Source organism: Lissotriton helveticus, chromosome 1_2, assembly GCF_964261635.1.
Source record: "Lissotriton helveticus chromosome 1_2, aLisHel1.1, whole genome shotgun sequence".
NCBI classification, from domain to species: Eukaryota; Metazoa; Chordata; class Amphibia; order Caudata; family Salamandridae; genus Lissotriton; species Lissotriton helveticus.
Window position 1 is genome coordinate 286,180,339 of NC_136058.1, and position 27,974 is coordinate 286,208,312.

Sequence of the window (27,974 nt, forward strand, 5' to 3'; positions counted from 1 at the left end):
TCGGACCGGGGCAGGCAGGCTACAACATCGAGCACTGACTGCAGAGTGCAGGTAAGTTTTAAAATCACCCCCAAATGCACTAAAGAGCATGCGCACAGATTTTTAGTAAATGTGCAGGTCAAACGAGTGGTTTTTAGGATCAACCAAACGACGCAGTTAAAAATATTAAAATCTTCAAATTTCCTGGTTGCAGGCAGTTAGTACCTCGTTCCTATGTACCTGACCTGGTACAAGCTGTCTGTCCTCAAGTAGAACGGGTAGACACTGCCACTGTCAACCCTATCCACGGACAGCGCGCAGATCCTCGCTGCCTAAATAGCCCCTCCTTGTGGGAGGCTAGACCGCTACCTGATACACTAGCGGAAGTGAGGAAGTTTGTCAGGCTCTTACCTGTCCGCCCTCCGCTCTACGGCAATAATTGCCGAGTCGGACCGGGGCGGGCAGGCTACAACATCGAGCACTGACTGCAGAGTGCAGGTAAGTTTTAAAATCACCCCCAAATGCACTAAAGAGCATGCGCACAGATTTTTAGTAAATGTGCAGGTCAAACGAGTGGTTTTTAGGATCAACCAAACGACGCAGTTAAAAATATTAAAATCTTCAAATTTCCTGGTTGCAGGCAGTTAGTACCTCGTTCCTATGTACCTGACCTGGTACAAGCTGTCTGTCCTCAAGTAGAACGGGTAGACACTGCCACTGTCAACCCTATCCACTTGGATTGGAGGGCTATTACCTTTCTTTCCAGGACATAGCTGCTCACAATTAGGCTAGCAATAGCAAATGGCTATTTTGTCAAAAATATGCTGTATAAGATAGACCGTGGCGAATTTCTTTCCTTGTTTCAAAGCACTTGGAGATCCCTCAAACAGGCCTTTTGGAAATATACTTTGTCTGAATAACTCGAACACATCTGAGAGATTCCTTACAGAAACTTCTAGATTTCAAGATTGATATAGCCTTTGAGCCTCTCCTAGACTATATGACTCCAATAGCTTCTAAGAGAATATTACTTAAATTTGGATATGGAATTCTGCCGCTAGAGACGTTCCGAGCAAAATGGAACCCAGGTGGTGCTGTGACTATATGCTCATGATGTCATAAGGCACAGGTATCTTCAACACATTTTATATTCTTTTGCCCATCATATGTTCGCCTTAGAAAATCCTGGATGATCACACTATGTAAACAACTCTGATGTCGGCAGCATCAGGATGTGAACTGAATCCAGTCAGGCTATTGACTGCAGTTTCAAAATATTTACTGGAGCTGATGCTTTAGCATGAAACCATTGGTCTGAATTTCTGGATAGCTTGAGGCCAGTGTTTTTAGCTGACTGCAATGAATGTTGCCTGCCTTTTTAAACCTTTTTTCGTTATCTGTTTTGGTTATAACAAACTTACTTTTTAATAGGGTATTTTTTTTATAAATCGGATTGAATTTTAAGGCTATTGTCCCTATTTAAAATGTTTCTATCCTTTCGAAGGCCATTCTCTGCTTTGAACTGTAACTTGTTTTTATAAGGCTCATGCTGCCATCTATTTTTAAATGTTGTATGTATATTGGTCTTATTTGTTGTCTACTTTTATGGTTGTAAAATACCAAATAAAGTATTTGATGATGAGGACTATAAGGTAGGAACTGGGAAGGCTCATTAAGTCCACTCCGAAGCACGAGCTGAACAGGGTTTGGGAGCAAAGATTGCGCTGAGGGCAGACACACTGCAAACATCCAAATCGAGGCCTTTGAAGAACAAGGGGTCCAAAGGCAATCCAGAGGAACTGGAAGGGTATCAAAGATGCAGAGCATGGCACCCTTACATTTCTCAGTCTGTTATGGAGTCACCAACAGACTCGGAAATTCAGTGACCAGCTGCAGAATTGGTTTCTCAATAGGAGACTTTATGCAAGAGAGGGGTACAACTTGGCATCTTTACAACTTCTCAGAGAGAAAGTGGCAAGGGTGGGAAGAAGCCCCCTTAGACATCTTATGAGTTTTTTTTAGACTTATTCTTCCCTGGATCACAATGAATTGTCACAGGACACACCCAGGAAATAAGTTGGTTGCCTTAGTCAACTTTCCGAGGTGTCCAGTGGCATATAGCTTGGTTTTCCAATCGTGGATCGCTTTCGAGCTCAGCAAGTAACACTCCTTGCTCGACTTGGAGTACTAATTCAAACCAAGACACCAGAGGCACACTTTGTGGGGATCCGTAACAGTAATTTGCTTGCAACATTCCTTACAAGGTTTATACCCTGAAGTGTTAGGAGAAGTCCTGTTCCTTTCAACACAGGAAATAAATCTAGAAACAACTAAACTGCTCAGAATAAAGAAGGAACTAACACCAGATCCACAAACAAAGGCACTAAAGGACAAGCTACTTGGTCAGTAACACCTTATCTAGTAGAAACATGATCTAAATGCAGATTCCTTATCTTTTAACTTCAAGGCACCAGGCTGGATCCGAATTTTTTTGATAGCAATACCTCTGCATGCTAATAGGTGGCGTCAGTTGACTCCGCATGACGTTGTAGGCATCGGGTTAGTCGTGACGTCCGTGCCGTCAATAAAGGAGTCACCCCAGCGGGCGATCAGTACTTTTCACAGCTTTCCACGGCAGAAGCGCGGAGCCATGAAGTGACTGACCGTGGGGTGTCACAAAACTTGGGCCCTTAAGGGGAAACAGCCCTAACACGAAACCAATCCACAGTGTGGGGAAGGTGCGTGGGTTGGTAAGGAATCTGCGGCTAGATCATGTCTACCAGATAAGGCGTTATCGAAGGTAGGTAACCCATCGGATAGACATCAAGCTGCAGATTCCTTAACTTTGAACAGGTACCTAAGCAATGCCATCCTCGAAGGAGACTGCGGAATGGTTTTAAACCAAGAAATCGTGCAAGACAGAGCGACCAAAGAGGCCCTCTCTGCGACCGGAGAATCCAGGCAATGGTGTCGGGCGAACGTGTACAAAAATACCCCGTGACCACTTGGTAGATGTCAGGAACTGGAACTCCAGGCTGAAGAGCCGTGGTGGTTGCCTTTTCCCTGGTGGAATGGGCCCCAAGGCCTTCAGGAGGCTTTTTCCTCACCAAGGCGTAACATTTTAATGTAGAATATGACCCAGCGCGAAAAGGTACTCTTTCTGAACTGCTCCCCTCCTAGTGCCAGCATAGCCTACGAAGAGTTGGTTGTCCACCTGTAACTATTTTGTGCGATCGAGGTAGAACGATAACGCTCTTTGAGTGCAGGAGCTGGAGACGCTCCTCTACCTTGGAATGATGCGGAGGTGCATAGAATGTAGGGAGAGTAACAGATTGAGACAGATGGAAAGGTGTTACCACCTTGGGCAGAAATGGTGCCCAAGTGCGGAGCACTATTTTGTCAGGTAAGGAGGATGAGAGTTTGCTCACCCTTCTGGCAGAAGTTACTGCCACTAAAAGGGCTTTTTTGAAGTGAGCAGCCGGAGGGGGCAATTGTGCAGAGGTTCAAAGCGGTCAACTGTTGCCTCTCAATCTCCACAGAAGGAGGCGGCGAGTGGACAGTTTGAGTGGAAGTCCCTTCCCTGCTGTTGTGACAGTCGATCCTCCCGAAGACGCAGCCTGACAGGAGGATGAATTATTTGCAGCAGCTCGGGATACCAAACTCTCCGTGCCCAAGGAGCCACAAGGATGACGAGGGCCAGGTCGCTCCTGATCTTGAGCACTTTAGGCAGGAGTGCTATGGGCGGAAAGGTCTGTGCTACACTCAACGAAAAGCATCACCAAGGGAGAGCCGCCTTGGAAACTCCAACGCGCAAAACTGATTGCACGTTCTCTTTGGAGGCGTATAGATCTAACCAAGGCTCTCCCCACTGTTGAAAGAGACCTTGCACCACCTCTGGATGAAGACGCCACTTGTAATCCGCAAGGCTTTGACGGCTAAGTTTATCTGCTCTGGTGTTCCGAGAAATGGCCAGGTGTTAAACCACGAGGGGAAATGCCCTGTTCCAGCCAAGTCCAGAGACGCTGAGCCTCTTAACAGAGGGCCAACAACCCCACCCAGCTTGTTGCAGTACCACATGGCAGAAGTGTTGTCTGAACACCTGAACTAGTCTTCCTTTGAGAGATGATAAAAAAGCTTTCGGTGCCAACCAGATCGCAGGAAGCTCCCACAGGTTGACATGGAGCCTGGATTCACCCCGAGACCACAGTCCGCTGATCTCCACCTATTGCCATCCCATCTCAGAAGGGTTGCATCGGTCACTACCGTGAGATCTGGGTAGGGAAGAGAGGGAGACACCTCTGACCCAATCGCGGTTTGTCAGCCACCACCACAGGTCGTTACTGGTTCGCTCCGATATCTGAACCAGGTCTGCGAGATTTCCCCCTAAGATGTGCCCAGTGGAACTTCAGGTCCCACCACAGAGCCCGCATGGGAAAATCTGGCATGGTCTACTAGCAGGAGGCCCAACAGCCTCAGTCACTCACAGAAATCCAGGATAAAGGCTGAAACAAAGGTATTATAGCATGAATATTCTGGACTTTGCTCAGGATGATAAGCCCGAAACTTCATGTCCGGAACTGCTCCGATGAAAGGGAGCCAGGTAGGACTTCGGCACATGGATGGTGGACCCAGCAAATGTATGAGGATCACTGTAGTCGGGAGGTGGGAGACGATGGCTTAGGACTAGCCTGCCTCCAAAAACCAGTAGTTGAGATAGGGGCTGCCAGTCATTGGTGACCACCCAAGGGGCACTGGTGAGGCTGAAGGGGAGCACGCTAAACTGAAGGTGCTCTTGGCCCAGCGTAAACTGCAGGTAGCGATGATGGGCTGGCAGAACGGGGATGTGGAAATAGGGGTCCTGCACGTCAAAAGCTACCATCCAGGCTCCCGGGTCGGGGGAAGGGGGGATTTGGGGGTGGGGGGAGAGACCGGACCTGAGCAAGTGTGAGCATTTTGAACTTCTTTATGAAGAAGTAGTTGAGGGCCCGAGGTCTAGGATGAAACCAGAAAATAGCGGGAATAGCAATCACACCCTGTTTCTGGCCCAAGAACCCCCCCTATAGCTCCTTTGGCCAAGAGTCTTGCCTTCCTCGCAGAGTACTACACAAACAAATGAATGTTGAATGAATCCTACATTCACCCCCAGTCAAGAGTTCTGGGTTAAATCCATTGTTCTTTTGCTCAACATGCCACCCCAGTTTAGACCCAGCCATATGCAAATCAATCTTGACCCTGTGCCTCATGGGAAGAGTCCAGACCAAACTGCCACTTCAGGTCCTCCCTGGACCGAAAACAAGTATCCTGGGACTGGTTTCAGGGTACGTCACCCTTCTTCAGCCAGGCTAGCTTGAATCCAGATGCACAGTGAGCAAATGACCCATGTATGGGCATACCCATCCCAAATAGGGCGAAAAGTGCTACACAAACAAATGATGGATGGAATGCTGAATGAATCATACATTCACCCAGAGTCAAGCGATCTGGGTTAAATCCATTGATCTTTTGCTCACAATGCCATGGCGTGGTGGGCAAAAGACCGATGGATTTAACCCAGATCTTTTGACTGGGGGTGAATGTTTGCATTGTCAGCATTCTGTCATTTGTTTGCTCTAACACTTTGCCTTAAGTGGGATGGGTATGCCCAGACGTGGGTCCCTTGCTCACTGTGCCACTGGATTCAAGCGAGCCTGGCTGAAGGGTGACATACCCTGAAGCCAGTCCCAGGATGCTTGTTTCCGGTTCAGGGAGGACCTGGCCTGGCAGTTCGGTCTGGACTGTTCCCATGAAGCACAGGGTCAAGACTGATTTGCATATGGCTGGGTCTAAACTTGGGTGTCGTAGTGGTCAAAAGAAAGATGGATTTAACCCAAATCTTTTGACTGGGGGAGAATGTTTGCATTGTCAGCATTCCAGACATCATTTGTTTGCTGTAACATTCCTCGGAGTAGGCAAGGTAATCTTCAGTCAGCAAATTGTAACTTGGAAGCATGGAAGGAAGGATACCTTTGAAGGGGAGGGAGTATCCCCTTCTGACTATTTTGCAGCACCCACCTGTCCGAAGTGATATCTAGTCTGTGGAGGTGGTGACGTATCCTGACACCAACTGGACGTCCATGATCAGGAGAAATCAGACTAGGAAGATTTTGTGGGGGTTGTGGCTTGACCGGAATTCTAGCCGCGAGGAAGGGGTGAAACACGTCCACAGCCCAGCAGAGGTTGGACTTGCAGAGTCCTCTGGCTGGAAATAATATGGCGTGGTTTGAAACCCCTTCTATAGCCACAAAATGCCGGGATGAGGTGGAGAGGCCCAGGACTTGGCCGCAGCCAGTGTACTTAAAGCACTCAAGTGCTACATATGCCTTGTCCCGGAAGAGATGCGAGCCATCAAAAGCCAGACGTCCTCATCAGCCTAACAGCCAACGTAGAGGAAATCACTCTGCCTAGCAAGTCTGTTGTTTCTAAGACGCATCGCATGGAAAAATTAGCTGCATCATATGGAAACATTTGCTGAATCTCTCCCATCAGCAATAGCTTGAGAAATAACAGCGCAGTCCTCCTCCAAGACTGTCAGCATTTGAGAGTAAGACCACTGACCAGGTCAGTGTGACTGCTCTCCCCCTGTGCAGCTCCACCACTGAGTGCTGCTTACTGAGCTCACCATTGCAGGGTGTTCACGGCCCTCCTCCACCTGCAGACTCCTGCCAGCGCCTCATCCCTGGTGGTCCAGTGGAAGAACACACTGCTCTTCAGCCGTTCTTGCCTTTTTTCTTTGTGCCCTCTCTTTCCTTCTATTGCCTCTGTGCCTTTTTCTTCCCCTTCATTTTCCTACATTCTTCCCTTGCCGCTGCTGTCCTTGCGGCCCCTCCGATGTGTCCATCTCGCCTCCCAGCTGACCCACACTACCCCCGATCCCTAATTAAAGGTGCCGCACCGCTGGCGCACCAAAGGCAAGCCCATCTGTGCCTGTCCGCGACCCAACCGTGACCAGCACAAGGAACCCTTTTCCTCTGACCCGCCCCTGCTACAACTCCAGCACCCTCCACGATCCCCACCCTGGACACAACTGCCAGTTCTCAACACCGAACACCACCCAAGGCCCTCTCTCCAGTCTAGACTCCTGCAGCACTTTCACCCACCTCGGTAACCCCAGAGCGTCTCACAGCCATCACCGCTCACAAACCATTCAACTGCATCCTCAAAGTACGTTCCCTAAACATGCAAACCATAGAAATCTGGGATCTCCTCAACACCTACTCACCCGATGTCTCCATCATGGAAACTTTGACCGACGCCAACTCTGTACCAGACATCGCCACCGCCATTCTCAACAGGTACAAGGTCTTGCAAAAGGACTGCCCCATCTGTCCAGGAGGAGGCATCGCTATAGTTTATTGAAGCCCCCCCTCTGCAGGACTAGCGCCCTGGACGACAACGACCCTCATGGAGTACCTCCACTTCCAGATCCAGACCAACCCAAAAAGACTCAGCGGAACCCTCATCTACACGTTGCCCGGCCCCGCACTCCCTTTTCTGACGCCATCACCGATCTTATCACACCCTCGCCTCCACAGACTAAATCCTACTCGGAGACCTAAACTTCCAACTGGACAACCACAATGACTCGTACACTGCCTCCCTCCTAGAGAACCTCGCCTACATAGAACTGAAACTTGTCACTACTCCCACGCACACACTCTACCCAGACTTCAGGGAAGGAAACCGTGTCTCCTACGGGCACACCACAGAACTTCTCTGGACAGACCACCACAGCATCACTGTCTTAAAAAAAAAAAAAAAAAGAACACTGTACACAAGCATGCCCCACCCCGCAGTAGCTAGAACAAATTCACAGAAGACCAGCTCACCTGTGCCCTCATCAGCACCCCACCACCAACTATGCCAGATGCACAATTTACTACTTGTGTAACGATATATCTGTAAGAGGCATAAGTTAGTGATAGATTCCTTACCTTAGAATATGTTAAATGTTAAATATCGTATACTTGTAAAGCGCACAGCTGCCCCAGCAAAGGGGCATCCCGGCGCTGTATACCGCTGGGGAACACATCCTGGCTTTCCCTGTGAGATGATCCCTACTGGGCATCTCCAAGGTGAAGACAAGCATCCCCGGCGCTGATGGGGCCGTTAGTAGAGATTAAGCAAGCTATTGCCCAGAGTTGCTGAGTGGGACCCATGGTTGGAGTAGGCACCGAGGCGAGAATTATCAAGTCCGCTGACCATGGCCCAAGACCCTGCCGCGTCGGGAACGAACACTGGTCCCGGGCCGACTTCTGCCTCCGGGTCTGCCGCCTCTAACCAGTGAGCCACACCACTCCCCAGGCATCAGACAGGATCCGGAAAGGTTTTGCGTAGCAGTACCCTTGCGCGTCGGTAGGCGTCGTCTGCGGCTCCGCGTCCGTCGTGGGCGCCGTGATGACGTCGGAGTACTTAGACGCCGCCTCCGCGTGCTGACGTCAGTTCTTAGATACAGCTTTTCCGCGCCAGAAGCGCTGAGCCATGTTAAAAACCAACACTGGTGCCATTGAAACTAGGGCCCTGAAAGGGGATAACCCTAACCCTAGATATCGGTTAGCAGAACGGGGAGGATGGGTGGGTCGGTAAGGAATCCATCACTAACTAATGTCTCTTACAGATATATCGTTACACAAGTAGTAACTTGTGCATCTGAATGAGACACGTTAGTGATAGATTCCTTACCTTAGAATAGATACCCCAGCAATACCGACCCCGGTGGTGGGTCTGCGAACCAATAATCACACCAGAAAGTCCTGGAGGACAGAACGGCCAAAGAAGCCATCCCTCCGGACTTGGCTGTCCAGGCAGTAGTGCCTTGCAAACGTGTGCAGCGATGCCCACGTAGCTGCCTGACATGTCTTGTAAGGGCACTCCCCGGACCAGGGCAGTGGTAGTTGCCGTGGATCGGGTGGAATGAGCCCGCAATCCAACAGGGGGCTCCTTCTTATCCAGGGAGTAACATGCCTGGATACACAAGATGATCCACCGGGAGATGGTCCTCTTGTGCAGTGCTTTCCCCTTCTTAGCGCCCACGTAACCAACAAAGAGTTGGTCATCCACCCGGAACTGGCGTGTGCGATCCAAGTAGAATGAGAGCGCACGTTTTGGGTCCAGACGGTGGAGCCGCTCTTCCTCTTTAGAGGGGTGCCGTGTTGGAAAGAAGGTTGGCAAGGTGATGGACTGCCCGATGTGGAAGGCCGTGACAACCTTGGGCAGGAAAGATGGCTTAGTACGCAACACAACCTTGTCCGGATGGACAGAAAGGAAAGGAGGAGTACAAGAAAGGGCCTGGAGCTCACTCACTTTCCTGGCAGAGGTGATGGCAACCAGGAAAGCAGTCTTCAAAGTTAGAAGGCGGAGAGGACAGTTTTGAAGTGGCTCAAAGGGAGCGCACATCAGAAATGTAAGAACAAGGTTCAAGTCCCACTGAGGCATCACAAACGGAACAGGAGGGAACGTGTGTGTGATGCCTTTTAGAAATCTATTCACAATAGGGGACTTGAACAAAGAAGGTTGATCAGGCAGCCTCAGAAAGGCCGAAAAGGCAGAAAGGTAGCCCTTGATAGTACCCAGAGCAGAGCTCTGCTGGGCAAGAGAAAGAAGGAAGAGAAGAACCTCAGAGAGAGGGGCAGCAAGAGGATCCACAGCCTTTGCTGTGCACCATGCCACAAATCTGTTCCACCTGCAGGCGTATACCGACTTAGTGGAGGGCCGCCTGGCTGCCAGAATGACGTTACAGACTTCAGGAGGCAAGTCAAATGGCCTCAACTGTCGCCGCTCAATCTCCAAGCATGGAGGTGGAGACTGGACAGGTTCGGGTGGAGGACCGTCCCCTGCTGCTGCGACAGAAGGTCCTCCTGAAGAGGCAGACGAACCGGGGGATCGACTGACATACTGAGTAGCTCTGGATACCAGTACCTTCGTGCCCAGTCCAGAGCCACAAGGATGACTTGGGCCCGGTCGCGCTTGATCTTCTTCAGCACTCTGGGCAGAAGTGGTATAGGCGGAAAGGCGTACAATAGACCGCAACTCCACTCGCGACGAAAAGCGTCTGAGTGAGTGCCGCCTTGGAAATTCCAACGCGCAGAACAGATGACATTGCACGTTCTCTTCGGTGGCGAATAGATCTAACCAAGGCTCTTCCCATTGCTGAAAGAGGCCTTGCGCCACGTCAGAGTTCAGACGCCATTCGTGATCCATCATGCACCGACGGCTGAGCTCGTCCGCCCTGGCGTTCAGAGAACCTGCCAGGTGTTGAGCCACCAGGGTCACGCCCTGGCTTTCCAGCCATTGCAAGAGGCGCAGAGCCTCTTGGCAAAGGGTCCACGACCCCACCCGCCCTGTTTTTTGCAGTACCACATGGCGGAGGTGTTGTCCGTGAACACTTGCACTACACTCCCCCAGACAGAGGGGAGGAATGCCTTCAGTGCTAGACTAATCGCCCGTAACTCCAACAGGTTGATGTGGAGCCGGGCCTCCGCCGGAGACCAGAGGCCTCTGATCTCCGCCTCTCCCATGTGGCCTCCCCAGCCCTGGAGCGACGCGTCTGTCACAACTACGTGCTCCGGTTGGGGAAGGGATAGGGATCTGCCGCTGACCCAATCGCGGTCCGTGAGCCACCACTGCAGCTGTCTCGCAGTGCCCTCCGAGATCAGGACGTGGTCGGACAGGTCGCCCTGATGCCGAGCCCACTGAAACTTCAGGTCCCACTGCAGAGCCCGCATCCGCCACCTGGCGTGAGGGACAAGTAGGATGCAGGAGGCCATCAGCCCCAGAAGCCGCAGCGTCAACCTGACGGAGACCCGGGATAATGGGTGAAAGATGGGAATCAGAGCCTGAATATCCCGGACCCGCTGTTCGGGTGGATAAACCCGAAACTGCGCAGAGTCGAGAACTGCTCCGATGAAGAGGAGCTTCTGAGAGGGGCACAGGTGTGACTTCGGCACATTGATGGAGAACCCCAGCTGGGGCAGGAGATCTGCCGTAGTCTGGAGGTGGCTGACGACTGTCTGGGACGAGCCCGCCTTCAACAACCAGTCGTCGAGGTATGGGGAAGACTGAAACCCCTAACCTGCGCAGATGAGCTGCGACCACCGCCATCACCTTTGTGAACACCCGTGGGGCGCTGGTAAGGCCGAAGGGGAGCACGGTATACTGAAAGTGCTCGTGGCCAAACGTGAACCGCAGGTAGTGCCGGTGGGCCGGCAGGACGGGGATGTGGATATAAGCGTCCTGCAAGTCCAACGTTACCATCCAGTCTCCTGGGTCCAGGGCAGCTAGGACCTGAGCCAGTGTCAGCATCTTGAACTTCTCCTTCCGGAGGAAGCCGTTGACGTCCCGTAGGTCCAAGATAGGGCGCAGGCCCCCTTTGCCCTTCTTGGGTACCAGAAATTAGTGAGAGTAGCAACCACACCCTACTTCTGGCCCAGGAACGCTCTCGATGGCCCCCATGGCCAAGAGGGCCGTAACTTCCTCCTGCAGAAGTTGCAAATGATCCCCCGATACACAGTGGTTCTGAGGTGGCATGGCTGGAGTCGTCGCTTAGAAGGGGAGGGAGTAGCCCCTTCGGACGATCTGCAGCACCCACCTGTCCGATGTGACGGTGCGCCAGTGGAGGAGGTGATGGGGAACCCTGCCCCCCACTGGCGTCACATGGGCCTGAAAGCACGGACTAGGAGGGTTTTGAGGCGGATGCTGCGGGGGAAGGTGTGGACTGACCTCGCCGTTGTCCCCGACCGCCACCACGGCGGTTTCCACGGCCGCCACCGCGTTGGGTATTACCCTGCGGAGCGTGGCTAGCAGCACGTGTGGGTACACCCCTTCCGTGGCCACGAAAGGAGTGAAAGGCAGCAAATTGCTGGCGCGGGGCCGAGAGGCCCAAGGACTTGGCCGTAGCCCTGGAGTCCTTAAAGCGCTCAAGCGCATGGTCTGCCTTGACGGCCATCAAACGGCATGTCCATCAGTGTGTTTTGGACATCGGACGAAAAATTGGCGGACCTCAACCAGGCGTGGCGTCTGACCGCCACCGTCGTTGCCATCGCTCTACCTAGTGAGTCGGTGGTATCCAGCCCACACCGGATAGAATATCTGGCTGCATCCCGGCCAGGGCTTGGCCGAGTTTGGCCCGTACCTCCAACGGACACTCTGGCAGCACTTCCGCAACCGTATCCCACAGAGAGTGGGTGTAGCGGCCCAAGAGGCATGCGGTGTTGGAAGACTGCAGTCCCAGACTAAGGGAGAAGATCTTTTTACTGTACTGCTCGTACCTCTTGGATTCCCTGTCCGGCGGAGCCGACGGGAGCGCGGTCTGGGAATTGGAGGCCTGGATGACCAGGCTCTCGGGGGTGGGGTGGGTGGACAGGAAACATTGGTCGCCCGGGGCCAGGCGGTAACGTCTGGCCACGTTCCTATCTACGGGCGAACCCGTAGCGGGCCTGGACCAAGTGCCCAAAAGAACTTCAGATAAGGCCTCGTTAAACGACAGCAGAGGCTCGACTGAGCATGACTGCGGCTTAAGGACCTCAGTGAGGAGGTTAGTCCTCACGGCCGCGACGGGGAGCTCAAGGCCCAAGGCCTTGGTCGCCCTCATCAACACCATACTATAGGTTGCCACCTCCTCCGTAGCCACGGTAGGAGGTGAGACAAAGCCAGTGTCAGGCGAAGTGTCTATACCACTGGCCTCCCCAAGTTCACCTGCCCAGTACTCTTGAGACTGGCATTCACGTGCCAGAGGGTCCTCAGACCCCTCCCAATCCCCCTCATCACCCATCTCCTGGTATTCAAGGTTAGCAAAGGATGGGGCCGATTCATGGAAAGTGAACTCTCTGAACGGCGTCTGGAGCGGCGCCGCGCCGGAACCGCGTCGAGGGAGGCATCGGGGGTGACACCTGAGGGGCCGGCGCCGGGGAGGTCGTTAAGTCCACCCGCGACGACCCGGATCTGGATCTGGATCCAGGGGGTCCCTGCGGCGCCGGGCCCGAAGGAGCCGAAGCCGCCGACCCGCTAGGACCCCCAGACGGGTCCGCTGGGCCCGAAGGCGCCGCGGAGCCCGTCGGAGGAGAGAGGGACCTCATGGCCATGAGGAACCGCTCGATCTCCTCCGGCGCCGCGTTAGTCGGAAGAGCGATGACGTCTCTTCGACTTCGTGCTTACCTGACGACTTCGACCCTGAGGAGTGATGTCGACTCCCGGAGCTCCGATAGCTCCTCTCCCGCGACCGGTCCCTCGACCTCCGTCCGGACCGGGACCTCTCTCGGCGTGGGGCCGACTTCCGGAGTTCGATTCGCTTACGGGACTGCTCCCGTCTAGCCTTCGAAGTCAGGGCCCGGCAGTCGGAACAGGTCTTGTCATCGTGGAGACACCGACGTTGAGGGTCCGTGACCGACATCAGCCGGTCGCAATCCTCACAGGGCTTAAAACCAGGCATCCCTACCGGCACCGTTCGGAGTCGAAGACTCGAAAAAGGATGATAAAAAGACCACAAAAGATTTAGTCAAAAAGTGACTAAGGTACCACTTTTTCCGGATCTGCGCTGCTGGCGTGGAAAAAAGAAGAACCGACGTCAGCACGCGGAGGCGGCGTCTAAGTACTCGGACGACGTCATCACGGCGCCGGACGCTGAGCCGCAGACGACGCCTACCGACGCGCAAGGGTACTGCTACTCAAAAAATTTCCGGATCCAGTCTGACGCCTGGGGATATTCTAAGGTAAAGAATCTATCACTAACATGTCTCTTTCAGATGCCAACACTCCAGCACGCAGCCTCCACCGCTGGACGACACAGTTGCCACGATGACTACAAACTGGATGCCTACAATGTCATGTAGAGTCGACCGATGCCACCTATCTGCATGTAGGGGTAATGTAATTAAAAATCTTCCAGATCCAGCCTGACTGGAAGTTCAAAGGTGAGGAATCTGCGGCTACAAGCCTCTATCCGATAGAAATTAACTGATGTCAGTTAGCTTGGGTGGTGCCTATATATGGTTCCAACAGTCATTTCTGGGACAGAGCAGAGTCGACACGGAGCGGCATGGGGATATTCTAAAGGTGCAGAATATGCAGCTAGAAGTATCCATCAGAAACAGCGGTTTACTACCAATAACGTTCTAGGCCTTAACCCCAATAAAAAGGACCGAAACCTGATTGCCAAGTAAACACATTTTACACTTGCCTCAGGATAGGGAAGTCAAGCAGTCCAAGGATTACTCATGGAGGTGGTGTGGCGTTAGACTTTGCACTCAAGCATCAACCAGCTGCCAATAAATTACTGTTCACACAGCACTTAAGAGTTCGAAAAAGAAAAGTACATTACTATTCAACTAGAAACACTAGGCATAATTGAAAGGGCTTTTTGGGCACTAATGGGAACAGTACCCAAGGTACCCTGGGGGGACAATATGGTGGTAAATCGTATTGGCCCTTTGCCCCGCAAATGGAAATCTGTGGCCCAATGGGCATATGATATACCCAGTATATCACGAACCCCCATGCTTCTGGGTTCAATGTCACAGCGCCAATCTGTCAAGCCCACTTCAGTTATTTGAGACAAGGGTACGTCCACCTGTGTAGATGTCAGCAGGAAGAGTCCACCCTGGTGAAGTATACCTGGAACACCCCACAGGCCAGAGATACTGCTGTCTCTGCCACAGTCCAGCTAATGTCTTTGCACCCGTGCATCCTCAATCAGGTGAGTAGCAGGTGTACAAGCACTAGGCAAGGAGGCTACAGACTTACAATGCTAGATGTCTTGGAAGTCTTGCAACTGGTTCTAATGAAGCTCTTTGGACATGGACATAACTTCTTTGGGCACCAGACGATCCACCTAGACGAGATGTTTCTGAATGGCCTTTAACTTTGAGGCACCAAAAAAACAGATAAAAAGATTGTCATCCACCAAGTGATCCCTGGTGCGCTCAATGTAAAAGCTCAGGGCTCTTTATGGGCTCAATCAGGGAAACCTGTCCTCTTTACAGTGTGGTGGAAGAGCAAGAGTGAAAGCAAAAACGTTAGTCATGGTAATGGACTGTTCCACACTACACTTTACACTCTTGCTATTATTAGCTCACTTCATCCACTTTTGCCCATTTTCCTCACTCTTGCACTTACTCGCTTTCTCAGGTGTCCTTCCTCCTCTCCGCAGCCTTTTCTTTCTCTCCACTTTGCCAATTTTTGTCTCCAGGGATATTTTGAAAGACAACTTAATCTGATTTAAACATGGATACTAGCTACTGGCATGGAGGGAGAGGCTGGGAATCCACCAAAGATGGGGGGGGCTGCACCTTTTTTTTATCTTGCAGCAGGACATGGGCCAATGTCCGTTCTGGATACAAAGGTGCTATTGCTCAGATCCATGGTAAAAGCTCACTCGAGTGTAGACAGGAACCAGAGTGGGAGAAGAGGTCTTTGGTAAAGGAAGACAGGCACGGCTAGAGCAGGTTGGTGGGGGGGAGGGGGGGGGGGGGGTAGAGGGGGGCAGTGGCCCAACAGCCTAAGTCAGAGCTGGGCCAGGACACCGGGAAAAGTCCGACGAGGTTTCTATGGCTAAACATGGCTCAAAGGTGCTCCAGTAGAAACAATCGTCCAGAAATGTTGCATCATGCTTAGGACATGCAAGGACCAGCACTGCTTCGATTTCTTGCCTTCATGGTGAGACTTTTCACCTCCTTGTCTTTGACTTACAAGGACCTATTAAATTGCCTTCTACTCCCCGATGGCCATCAGACTTCGAGTCATGCTAGAGCCAAGACACCATAGGCAGATGTGTAGATCAGTAAAAACCATCAAATTACTGCAGTTGCAGTGTTGTATGAAGCCTGTGGTCTTCAGGGTCTTCCCTAAAACGGTATGGAAAAATAGTTTTCATGGCTGTGGATCTGAGAAAAGCACAGGGGAAGAAAACAAAAAAAAGAAATACATCAGGGGGCAGGTGAGGTAATTATATATAGCTCTCTGTATTTACTGAAGGCTGTGTGTGACCACCCCAGAACCAGATGGCATCAGCTATTAGGCTGCAGGACCAATTGCTAGACAAACTTATAATCTGGCACCTGGAGGAATTCAAAATGTGAGGATTTTATAGTTAGCAGTGTCCATCAGTATAAATATGCAAGATCCACTGGTCCATGGTTATTCTATCCCAAATGACATGACAATACTTGCCACCAAACCCGGTCTTACAAAGCAAAACATGCAAGTCTGAGGCTCTGCAGGCAAGGACAAAGTATTTGGCCCACAGCTTTTACCCAAATGTGTGCCTCTAAACAAGTAAGACTGCCGCTGCATCTCATTTTGGAAACTGATGGCTTTGTCTGATCAACCTAGTTTATGTTGTGAAGTGAAAGAAAGTCTTGCATAACACTTACTGTGAATAACCCCCTACTCATTGAAATATCTGCCTTTTCACCCACCCTTCATTGGATGTCTAAAGGCACATCAAGCAAATAGATTGAACATCGGGGAAGGCATTGGGTGTGCATCAAAGAACAAATTCACAAATTGCCTTCCCCTGCACACAACAGTACCATCTGTATAAAAAGAAATGTTCTGGTAGGTCAGGGATCGCTGAAGAGCACATCTACCACAAAAAGACACCCCTGCACCCAACATCCCATGGCCTTGGGTGGTCAAACCAACGGCGTCCATGCATCTCCCAAGAACCCAACTTGCCTCTACAGCCCGTGGTCGCCTTCAAGAAGTCTCCCTGCCAAAGCCTACAGCATCTTTAACGAACCGAAGATCTCCATTGGAATCAAAGGGTCCCCGATGTCGCCTTGGTACTCTGCCCCCTGTGCAGATATTTGACCCATGCAGTGCTGATCCTAACCCCAGGAGCTTTGCTCCCCCGGCCTAGTGGCCTGTTCGTAAGCAGTCCCTGACCGAAGGCCCCTTTAACCCTATTGGTTAACATTGGGTCCCTGCACTCTACACCTAGCTGTGTCAGTGCCGCTGGTGGTGCAATTTGTGTGTCTACCTGAGCCTTTAGGACCCTTGGTTCAAACCACCAAAAACGATACTTGCAGGTAGTTTACTTACCTGTAAACCAATAACTTTATTTTCCCCATAGAACAATTTTAGGAACAAAACATCACAACGTTTTTTCCTAAGTATCGAGCTAACTATATTGCAAACTTTAAAAATTCTTACTCACCTTGTTTTGTAGGATCCATGAAGTGGTATCTAGGCATACTACACAGAGTAGTCTATGTAATATAAAAGTAACAGTAATTAAAAAAAACTTCTCTGCAATTTAAACTGTTTTTAAAGCATATACACACCTGTAAAGATTGCAAATCCATTCCCAATTGCATTACCCTGTAAGGTTTTACAGTTGCAAGTACATTTACCTACCTGTACAACACCTACTTATTTCTAGAAATAAAAACAAGTATACTTCTTTTTATACTTCCCCAACTGGTCTGGATTCTGTCGGAGTGTGTGCAATCAGTCCTTGATTGAGTGAATACAATAAATGCTTAACACACCCTTCTGGTAGGCCCAAGTGCTTGCCCACACTACCACAAAGAGCTATTAGCACTTCTCTAATTTAGCCTCTGCTATACCTCTGGGGACTCCCTGGACTCTGCACACTATACCTTACTTTGGTATGGTCTGTAGAGAGCCAGTTTCCTACAGTTATTTTCTAGCAGCTAAGCTGAAGTGGATTGCCTGCTGGCTGGCCAGGGTCCAGGTTAGGCACACGCAACTGTCTGCTGTGAGGTGGAACTACTGGCTGTAGTGTTATGGGTCAAACCAGCCCCCAGCTTTTACAAGAAGCACTTTGGTGCTGGAGATGGGCCTGTTGCTATGTGACGTCGGTGCCACTCTATGCTCTGGCAATACCTCTGGGAGGGTTTCCGAAGGCTGGGGATAGATATTTTAGAGCCCGGCAATTGACTGTGTGGACTGAAGCAGACATGGGGAATCTTGGGACTGTTACTCAGATTGTTTCTTTAGAACGCTGGAGGCAGACAACCGCTTACCAGTTGGAGCAGTGCAGGCCATGTATGGGGCACTGGACCCAGATCAGCCTTTTCACCTGGCTTTATAAAATGGAATTTTCCATGAGGGCTGAAGACCTGCCCACTTTTCGGGACAAATGGGAGGCTAGGCTTGATAGGGCTTTTACAGGGGAAGTAGCAGCACCAGGTTCTAGAAGGCTCTTATTAGCTTATGCATAACACAAGGTTCAAATTCAACCATTTTAAAAGTTTCTACATTACACATTTCACTCCCCACAGATTGAATGTTATGCTTCACATCCCTGACATTTGCTACTCTAGGTGTGCACTGGTTGATGCAGACTTTATACATATGATGTGGGACTACCCAGTCAGTGTGTTAACTGAATGCAGGTGGTTACGGATGAGGAGCAAACCGTAAATTACTGTCAGCACTGTAAAGCGGAGCTATACCTTCTTAGTCTATACAAGAGGCAGCCAGAGAATAGCAAGATTAAAAGAATCCTGGACCTGGCCTTAAAGATAGACCGCAGGGACATGTGCGCCATTGGCAGTCGCCTCATGGCCCTCCAACCAGCAGATGGTGGGCTGAGGTAGACCCATTGGCCATAGAGAAAGGTGCAGAGATATGTACATCAAATGCGTCTGGATGCACAAGATCTCGAAGTATCCCACCATCCTCTTGTAGTTCTTGCACCCTACTGCGCTGATGAAGGGAGGTACGACACGGACATTAATTAAAATACCTGGTGCTCATGGTGTCTTTCACTGAGCAACCTTTTCACTTTTTTTCCATTAGTTATGTTCTTGTTAAGGATACATACCAGTTTATGTTATGGTATGTTAATTATTTATAGAGCGCACGTACACAAGTAGGTTTCATGGCGCTAATGCAGAGGAGAATAAACCCAGAAATCCCTAGGCGTATGCTTGCTAAAACAGCCACGTCTTCAGGGATTTCCTGAAGACCAAAAGATTGTCACAACTCCTCAGTGACAGAGGGAGGGTGTTCCAGAAAGTGGCAGCCAAATGGGAGAAAGAGCTACCTCCTTGTCGTTTCCATTTGAACGATGGAATAGTTGCTAAGTAGAGATGGGCGGAGTGTAAATTACGCTGTGGTTTACAGTACTTGATCATGTTTTTACAAATTTGGGACCATTTCCATGCAGTGCTTTAAAAGCTATGCAACCCGTCTTAAAAGCAACCCTTTGGGCCATCAGTAACCAGTGTAGTTTTGACAGTCCAGGTCTAAATGACTGCCATTTGGGTTGTTTCCAGATAAGTCTTGCCGCCTGGTTTTGGAATATCTGGAGTCGTTTTAGCAGGCCCAGTGGCAGGCAGAGATATAAGGAGTTCGAGAAATCGAGACACGAAAGTACATGTCCTTTAAGCGACAAATCAGCATTAAGGATAACCCCTAGGATTTTTACCGAACGGGAAGCAGTAGGGGGAGAACCCAAGTCTGCCGGCCAGAAGTGCAGGCCCCAGCTAGTCACACTATTCCCAGGCAGTACTAATTCAGTCTTGCCGGGGTTAAGTTTTAGATGGTTCAAGTCCATCCAACTCCTTATGTGAGTCATGATAGCACGACATTCTGCCCTGAGTCTAGGGAATTCAGTGGAGTTAGCTGCAGATCATCCGCATAATTAAAAATGGTGATCTTGCGGTTTTTTAAAGAGTGTATCAGGGGTCTGAGGTATAGATTAAACAATAGTGGCGACAGGGATGAGCCCTGAGGGACCTCACAAAGGGAAGAGAGTCTCAGGGCAGTAAAGGTTCCCAGCCTTACTGATTGCGTCCGGTCAGTGATAAAGGATGCTATCCATTTAAGTGCGGGTCCCCTGAGACCAGCTTGTTTGACACGGTTCAGCAGTATGTTGTGGTCGACCGTGTCGAACGCAGCCGACAAATCCAGGAGCATCAGGGCCTGGTGGTTGCCTCTGTCAGCATTTACTCAGTGTCCTGAACTGCAAAAATCACCGCTTCCGTTGAGTGTGATGGACGGAAACCGGCTTGATTAGGTTCAAGGTAGTCAGTGTTCGATGAAATTCGAAAGACATCTCGACACATGAGCCTCCAGTATTTTGGCCATAAAGGGGAGAAGGAAAATGGGACGGTAGTTGGACAGGTATGTGGGGTCGGACCTAGGTTTTTTTTTATGCGCGGGACGACCATTGCGTTTTTAAAGGCGCTGGGAACTTTGCCCTGCGCTAAAGATTCATTGAGGGAGGGGAGTATGCTCTGGGGTAAGGCTGAAAAGACCTTTTTCATAATGTGTGGTGGGCAGCTGTTGTTGGGCGACCCGGAGTTGACCAGAGACAACAGCTCCGAGAATGTTTTGGGGTCAATTGGGGGGAAGGACATCAAGAGTAAGATGATTATTACGGATGTCATCCAGTGGTTTCAAACTAAGGGAATTAGGAATGCTATTTTTGATAGCACAGATTTTATCTATAAAGAAATTATTCACCGAACTACAGAACTCCTGGGTAGGGGTCTGAATGGGTGACGTTCTTTCACTATTGCATAGGTCATACGCTATTTTGAAAATATCTTGATTTATTTTGGGAATTTAATATTTTCATAGAGAAATATACCGCTTTACTGTTTAGTATCGTTTTTTTACATTCCCTGTGAGCTGTGGAGAATTCCTCTTTTTCTTTCATTGTGTAGTTTGATCTCCTTTTCCTTTCTTTTTGGCACAATTCAAGTTTTAGTTTTTTAAGGTCAGTGGTGAACCATTTATGAGCATCCACATGGCATGTGTGGGAGAATATAATAGGAGGAGCGTGGGTATCACTAGCCGCTGATGTCCAATTCGTGATTTTTCCTTCCATAATGTTGACATCCGGACAAAATAGGTAAGGTGTTTTTCAGAGAGTCGACAAAAGCCGATGTATTTAGAGATTTCCATTTCCTGGACACTCCTCCCACCCGGGGTGGAGACTTTATATAACCGTTGATAGTGGTTGTGAACTGGATCAAGTAATGGTCAGAACAGAGTGGAAGATTGTGGGACCATACTTGGTCCAGGATGTGTCCTTTTTCGTGGGTGGGGGCATATATATGTTGGACCAGGTTGAGATTTAGCAGGAGCTCGGAGAGTACGGCTGCTTAGGGGCCACCTGCGGTGTTGTTGAACCAGTAATTCAGGTCCACAATTAGGAGAACTTTAGCAAAATTTACAACTAAAGAGGCCATCTGCTCACCCAGGGAGGTGAGGAATGAGGGCATTGTTTGGTGGGGGTGGGGGGTATAAATCATCACGAGTACCAGCGAGCCTGTATCTGAGCCTGTATCTGTGTCAAATTTAATAAAGTAGGACAAGAGGGGATAGGGCGAGAAACGTATGCTTTTTGTGAATAATGGCTGCCACCCCACCTCCTGGTTTATCCAGGGAGCGGTTGGCTGATAAAGTGTAATAATCTGATGGGAGGGCTGCTAAAATATCAGGTAATGAGTCTTGGGTCAACCAGGTTTCAGTGATTAATAGTATATCGGGTTTGTTCGAAGCAAGTAGCATAAAGATATCAAGTTGGTGTTTGACAAGAGATCGTTTGTTGAGCTATAGACAGTGAAGATCCAGGTGTGGGTCTATAGTGGGGTTAGTAACAATGGGAGAGGCATGACTGAGTTTATCAGGAAGGTGCTCAGATTGGAGCATGGAGATACCGTTAATATGGATGCGGTGATGAGTGTTAAGGTCCAGAGGGGGAAAAAGATCTATGGGATGCCTTAGTAATTTTAATTCCCTAGATGAGTAAGTTAAGTTTGAATTTTGGCCATAATCTATGGCCTCTGGACCCGACCGTTACTGATGGAACACTAGAGTCACCCTGCCACAATGGCCGCTCTAACGTGCTCACCAGGAAGTGGAACTAATGTGCCTCCCTCCACACAAACAGCACGAGATTGCTGCGGCGGACCAGGGAAAGCAACAGAGTGAGAGCCAACAGCTAAAAATGCAAAATTAATTATGTGCCTTTTTTTAAAGAAGTTAATACAAGGATGCCTTAAATTCATAGCGCGGAGCTAGCGCGAGACGATTTTAACTTATTGTCCTCCTGTAAGCTAGTGCTTTCTTTCCTTCTATAGGCACACATGAAGGATAAAGAAAGATAACCAATATCAGAAGGGTGAAGTGTATAATGTGGTTATGATTACCATGCAAGTCCTATTGTATTCCATGCTCAGAAGTCATGCATGATTGGAAAAGCTGCACGCACTTATGTATTCAGAGACATTTACAGTTGTAACAATTTTAGACTTTAAAACAAAAAGATACATATATTTGTTTTTTTAAGTAATTGATGCCTGAATTTGGTTTATGAGCATTGTCACAATGATGCTTGCTGTCAACGCTCAGATGGCAATGGCAGACTGAGTACTGCTTTGCCAGGGTCTCAGCTGATATTTTAAATTTGGCAAAGTGTGAGTGTAGCTTACAAGAAACAAATTTAGAATGACTTCAACATATTGGACTTTAAGTGAGGAAAATAATGGGATGTCATTTTAAACAAGTGAAGAAAACAAATGACTCACCTGCAGGCACTACCAGCATCTATCATTTTGAGGACATCATCTGCACAGGTAACCAACTTTTCCTGAAGACCAACTACTTGAACCTGCTGCTTCCCATCCTCCAAAACCCGAAGCTTCGCCTTTTGGTTTAGCAGATCAAACACCTGGACAAGAAATTAGCATATCAGCAATTAGCACAAGTGATACATGATAGTTAAACTGCAAGTCACAGCTCAGATCAGTAAAGCACAAGTACAAGTTAATGCTGGTTTGAGGGGTATAAAATCGAAGGTCCACTGTATTTTTAAGTGATCGCACTCATTGGATGCCCACAAAAGTTTGCCACGGTAAAAGGTATTTTCGGACAGAACAGGATCGGTTTAGTTTGACGTATTGGCTCAATTATTAGTGAGGCAAAGCTTTACTCTCTATCCTCACCAGTTCCACTTGCTTCCACATACCCAATGGCCAATGTCTGTCAAAAGGTTTCTTTAGGAAAATTAGGCTAGCAATTTTCTTTGAGGGAAAAGATAGGCACCTCAGTCAAAATAAGTCAGGACTTAAGAACAGGTCTGTTTGGACTCCTAGTATTAACATGCTCCCGAAAGATATAGAAGCCTTCGAGCGCAGCGTAGACAAAAGCATAGATGACCTATTGAAGCACAAGCATTGGATTAACCATAATCTGAGTAAAGATGAGGCATTAGCATTACAGACACTACAAAACAACAGTGATCTGACCATTAAACCGGCAGACAAGGGGGGTGGCATCGTGGTGATGGACACCCCTGACTATAACAATAGAATGCTAAGCCTACTACAGAATAAGGAACACTATAAGATAGCAAGTATGGATGAATGGATATCTCTCAAACTATCCATTTCTACCCTTCTTAAACTAGCAAGAGATGATGATATAATCTGTGAAGAGGAATATTCTTTCCTCAACAACCAGGACCCAGTTATTCCAGCCCTTTATGGACTCCCTAAAGTCCACAAGGACATTCTGAATCCCCCAATGAGGCCCATTGTATCAAGCATTGGGTCTCTCACAGAACCACTCAGCAAATATGTAGACGTTTTCCTACAACCCCTAGTCACTACCCAAAAGGCATACATCAAGGACACCTCTGACATTAAGAAAATAGAAGGTCTACAATTCAATCCTAGCTCTCAGTTCCTTGTCACACTAGACATAGAAGAACTTTATACCAATATACCACAGAATGCGACAATAGAAGTGATTACTTCCATGATTAACAACGAAAATAGAGACCATACAGCCCATGAACTGTTTATTATAGACTGCATTTCTTTGGTGTTAAAAAATAATTTGTTTCTATTCAACAAACAACTATTCAGACAAACCAAGGGGACCAGCATGGGGGCCACCTGTGCCCCTAGTCTGGCCTGTTTGTATGTATCAAATTTCGAAGAACAACATATATATAACACAGTGTCACCATTTTACGAAAACATTTCGTTGTGGTCTCAATACATAGACAACGTCTTCTTTATCTGGACAGGCCCTATAGATACATTAAGAGAGTTCATCACATGGTTAAACCTCGGTGATAGTAATCTGAAGTTCACGCCTCACATCGATGACAACCGTTGTGAATTCCTTGACCTCATTATTAAACACACGAATGGCACCTTAAACGTAGAACTTTTTACAAAACCCACTGACAGAAACACCATGTTACACCACAAAAGCAACCATCCTCCTAGTCAAGTAAACAATATCCCGTTTGGTCAATTTCTGAGACTAAAGAGAAACTGTACCACATCTCAGGACTTCGAAAAACACGCCAGTGTTCTGAAAACCAAATTTCTTGACCGTGGTTATCCGAAGCGGCTAATAAGACAATCCTATAAGCGTGCAAAATACTACAATCGAGAGAATCTATTCCTGCCCAGAGAAAATAAAGATACTACCCCGCAGCCTATTGCCTTTGTCACTAATTACAATGTAATTAGTAACAAACTAAAAAACATTGTAAATAGAAACTGGCACCTAATCACTGATAAACAGCACAATAAGTTGCCTAAACCAAGGTTCTCCTACCGGAGGAATCGTACAATCCGCAACAGTTTAGTTCACACGTACAGAGAAATCAAAACAGTTAGCCAGCCTTGTATCAATAACGCACCCTTACCAACGGGCACATTCCCCTGCTCAGGGTGTAGTAATTGTAAAGACATCATTCGAGGAAATACCATTACTATAAAGGATACTGTACTCAAACCAACTAGTTTCATGAACTGTCGTACCAAAAGCGTAATCTATTTGATCAGTTGCCCTTGTAATCTCATTTACATTGGTGAAACCTCCAGAGAGGTCCGGACACGACTCAATGAACACAGGTCAGCCCTACGTACTAACAAGATAGGGGCCCCTCTAACTGATCACTGGAAAGCAGCCAAACACAAGATTAGTGACCTTCGCTGGTGCTGCTTAGAGCATGTAAGCCTTAGCGCAAGAGGTGGTAATCTGACACAAAAAAGAAAAAGGCGTGAACAATTCTACATGTCCAAATGCAATAGTGTTCGAATTGGATTGAACACCAGAGAGGACTGGGAAAAGATAGTTTAATCCTGAATAGTGAGACATAGGCAATAATTCAGAGGAGATAGGATATGGTACTCATACCGATAGTATGATGCATGAAATACAATTATCTCTATTTCATTTTCCATTCATTTATTTACCCAAACGCGATAAAATGCTTACACTGGACACATTGACGCCATCACCTATTCATCCACCTTAACGTCATTCATTCGGAAGATAACTAGAATATGCTCTTGCTTCCATACCATCTCCATTCTGATAAGACATGTGCTGCGATAGGCACACAGTACGCCCTATTTAAGAATATATACTATTATACATGCATTCTTTAAGTCTGACAGCATTAAGCGCCGGCGGTACAGCTCGTATGTACACAACCAAACTGCTAAACAACCAGTAGTGAGCCGAGTGCTACATAGAGATCGCTGTAGTCCCGCGCCCAATGTTTATATACAACAAAGTAGCCCATTGCATCCCGGATAAATGACTTTTAATATTAAAAAGAGGCCACAAACTAAATATAACGTCAGAAGTATATATGAAGGTTTGCAAGCCGCCCGTTCACATTTACGGCGCGCCACACGGGTCTGGAGGTAAACAAAGCAAACAGTCATGTGACCTCCATAGAGCCAATCATCGAACCGATGACGTTGATCCAATCAATTGTCTCGTGCCATAAAAAGGCCACAAATCGCCTCGACAGATCTACTTACTACAGAAACCACGAAGACGTTACCGGAGTAGGAGCAGGGAGGCCGAATTTCTATCCTAAGGTAAGCTGAACGCTGCCGGCTCTGTTCGCATACCATACGCATTTGGGCAGAATAGTTTCTAGTTTCCCGTTTTTATAATGCGCTAGCCTTTATATCGGCGCTGTTCTTTTTAACCTCTGGCAACTTAGCAGTGTCGGGCGTTCGTCAGCTTAGGACGCCGATAGTCATGTAAATGAACATCACCGGCAACGTGAATTAAACTTAGATGGTTCTATTGAAGCGGGCACTTAGTGACGCATATATGTTACTGTGCCTTACTCCCAATAATATAATCGGGATATTCACAATGTGGTGCTTGGATCAAATCCACACCTAATACCTCCGAAATATTCCTTATTACTGTGTCAACGAGAGGGGATATAACCAAATCCATACTGCGTTATACATATTTAACAATGAGAATTTTCAAGCGCTGCTGCCTCACCATGACTACCATGCTGAAGGTTATTTAGATATCGATATCTAAGCACATAAATACTGTTGTTGAAACTGTAAGCATATTACTACTGACAAAAATAGCTAAAGTAGGTGAAAGTATGTAGAATATATCAAGCACCTAATGGCCAATTGAAAGGGCAAATAGAGCAGAAATAGCACTTACAAGCTACGCACAGTAAATGTGCATATATAATTGTAGCAAGGCAAATATATGCCATAAGAGGGGAAGGTAGAACAACCCAGATAAAATGAATATCTCTTCTATAAATTCTCTCTGCCAACAGTTTCAAGAAAAAATGAATGCCGCCTTCAGCACAAGCCAATTGAAAAAGCTCGTGTAATACTGAACTGCCAGTGATTTACATCTGGGTAAGTGTGAATGACTGAATCCCCTGAGATATTTGGGAATCACTCCTTGATAAACAACATGGTAATTTATTTCTACTTACCCACAGTTAAACAGAAAACCTATATCGGTGGCTCCTACTACCAGAGTGCGATCCTGTTTATTGAAAACATAAGGTAGATATAGTGTGTATAAAATCTCTGCCCACCACTTGCAAATTAATGAATGAGGACATTAACAATGGCTCTACTGTCCTTTACCTACAGGCATAATAACTGCCAAAGGTACATCTGAATCTATGAAAAAGATGCAGTACAGCTAAGACCTGGAAATTACATTCGGGCGGCTGGTCCTCCATGATTTATCTGGAAGATAAAAATTTTTAACCCAGGTAACCAATACCACTGTTACTTATCACCTATTAGGTGACAATATAGTGCTATTATCTCCCTGTAAAAATATGCTAGCATGTGTTAAAGGTGTCTCTCACAGAAGTACGGGTTTGTTCTGACAATACCAATAATATTACCAACGACTAGGTCTTGATTAGTGCCAACTGCTATTTAGCCGGAGTATGTTCTACATCTCCAAAACAACAGGAATTGTTTTTTGTAAATATGTCTGCTTTATAAATAATTTGTAAGGACAAAAAAGTAATTGTGTGTTTCCTTTTAGAACTTGGTCCTGAAGAAGGTTTTAACTGTTGCTCCAAAACCGAAACGCCGACCCCTGTTCTTGTGAACATTTTTAACCTTATAATGTATAAATTGTTTGTTTTTTGCTTATAGCTATAATTCTATGTGTTTTTAATTGCGACACTATGCTTTTTTAATTTATTGTTATCATGGTGATCATTTTGTAACTTCGAAATAAACATACAAATGTTATATTTTTAAAAAAAACAACTTTCCTGTTTTTTCTTAATTTTGACCAAAGACTTGTAAGATTCTGAGCCTTATACATATTGCTTTATTTGATAAGTTTTCAACAATTGTTGGTTTATGTTCAGTTGAATAAGCTGTGCAGGGCACTTGGTAATACATTATTGTGTGATTGGTATTGCTCAAAAGCAAAATTCTAGACACCTTCTAGCATAACCTTAACCACCTTTGAGGGTTATTAGTGGGACCTCCTTGTTTTTCTACTGTCAAAAGGTTAACCAGCGTTTCCCAAACTGTGGGTCGTGACCCACTGGCAGATTGTTAATTTTCTGTATTTACCTCATCACATTTGCTGTACTTGAAAGACACAGGTCAAATGTTAGACTATGTCTGACACTGACAAATTGCTTCTTACATTGGTGTTTATAAACAAACTTTACAGACCGAGAAAGTAAAGTCAATTAT

At 47.8% G+C, this 27,974-nt stretch overlaps 1 protein-coding gene across 2 annotated transcripts in view; it reads right to left on the minus strand.

Moving 5' to 3' along the window:
* Window positions 1–27,974, minus strand: part of KIF2C (kinesin family member 2C) — a 1,469,089-nt gene that overhangs the window by 448,504 nt on the left and 992,611 nt on the right. For both annotated transcript variants that reach the window (XM_078671750.1, XM_078671748.1), the window contains one exon: window positions 22,518–22,660. In XM_078671750.1, the coding sequence (XP_078527876.1) occupies window positions 22,518–22,660 (143 nt within the window). The remainder of the gene's footprint in view (window positions 1–22,517; window positions 22,661–27,974) is intronic.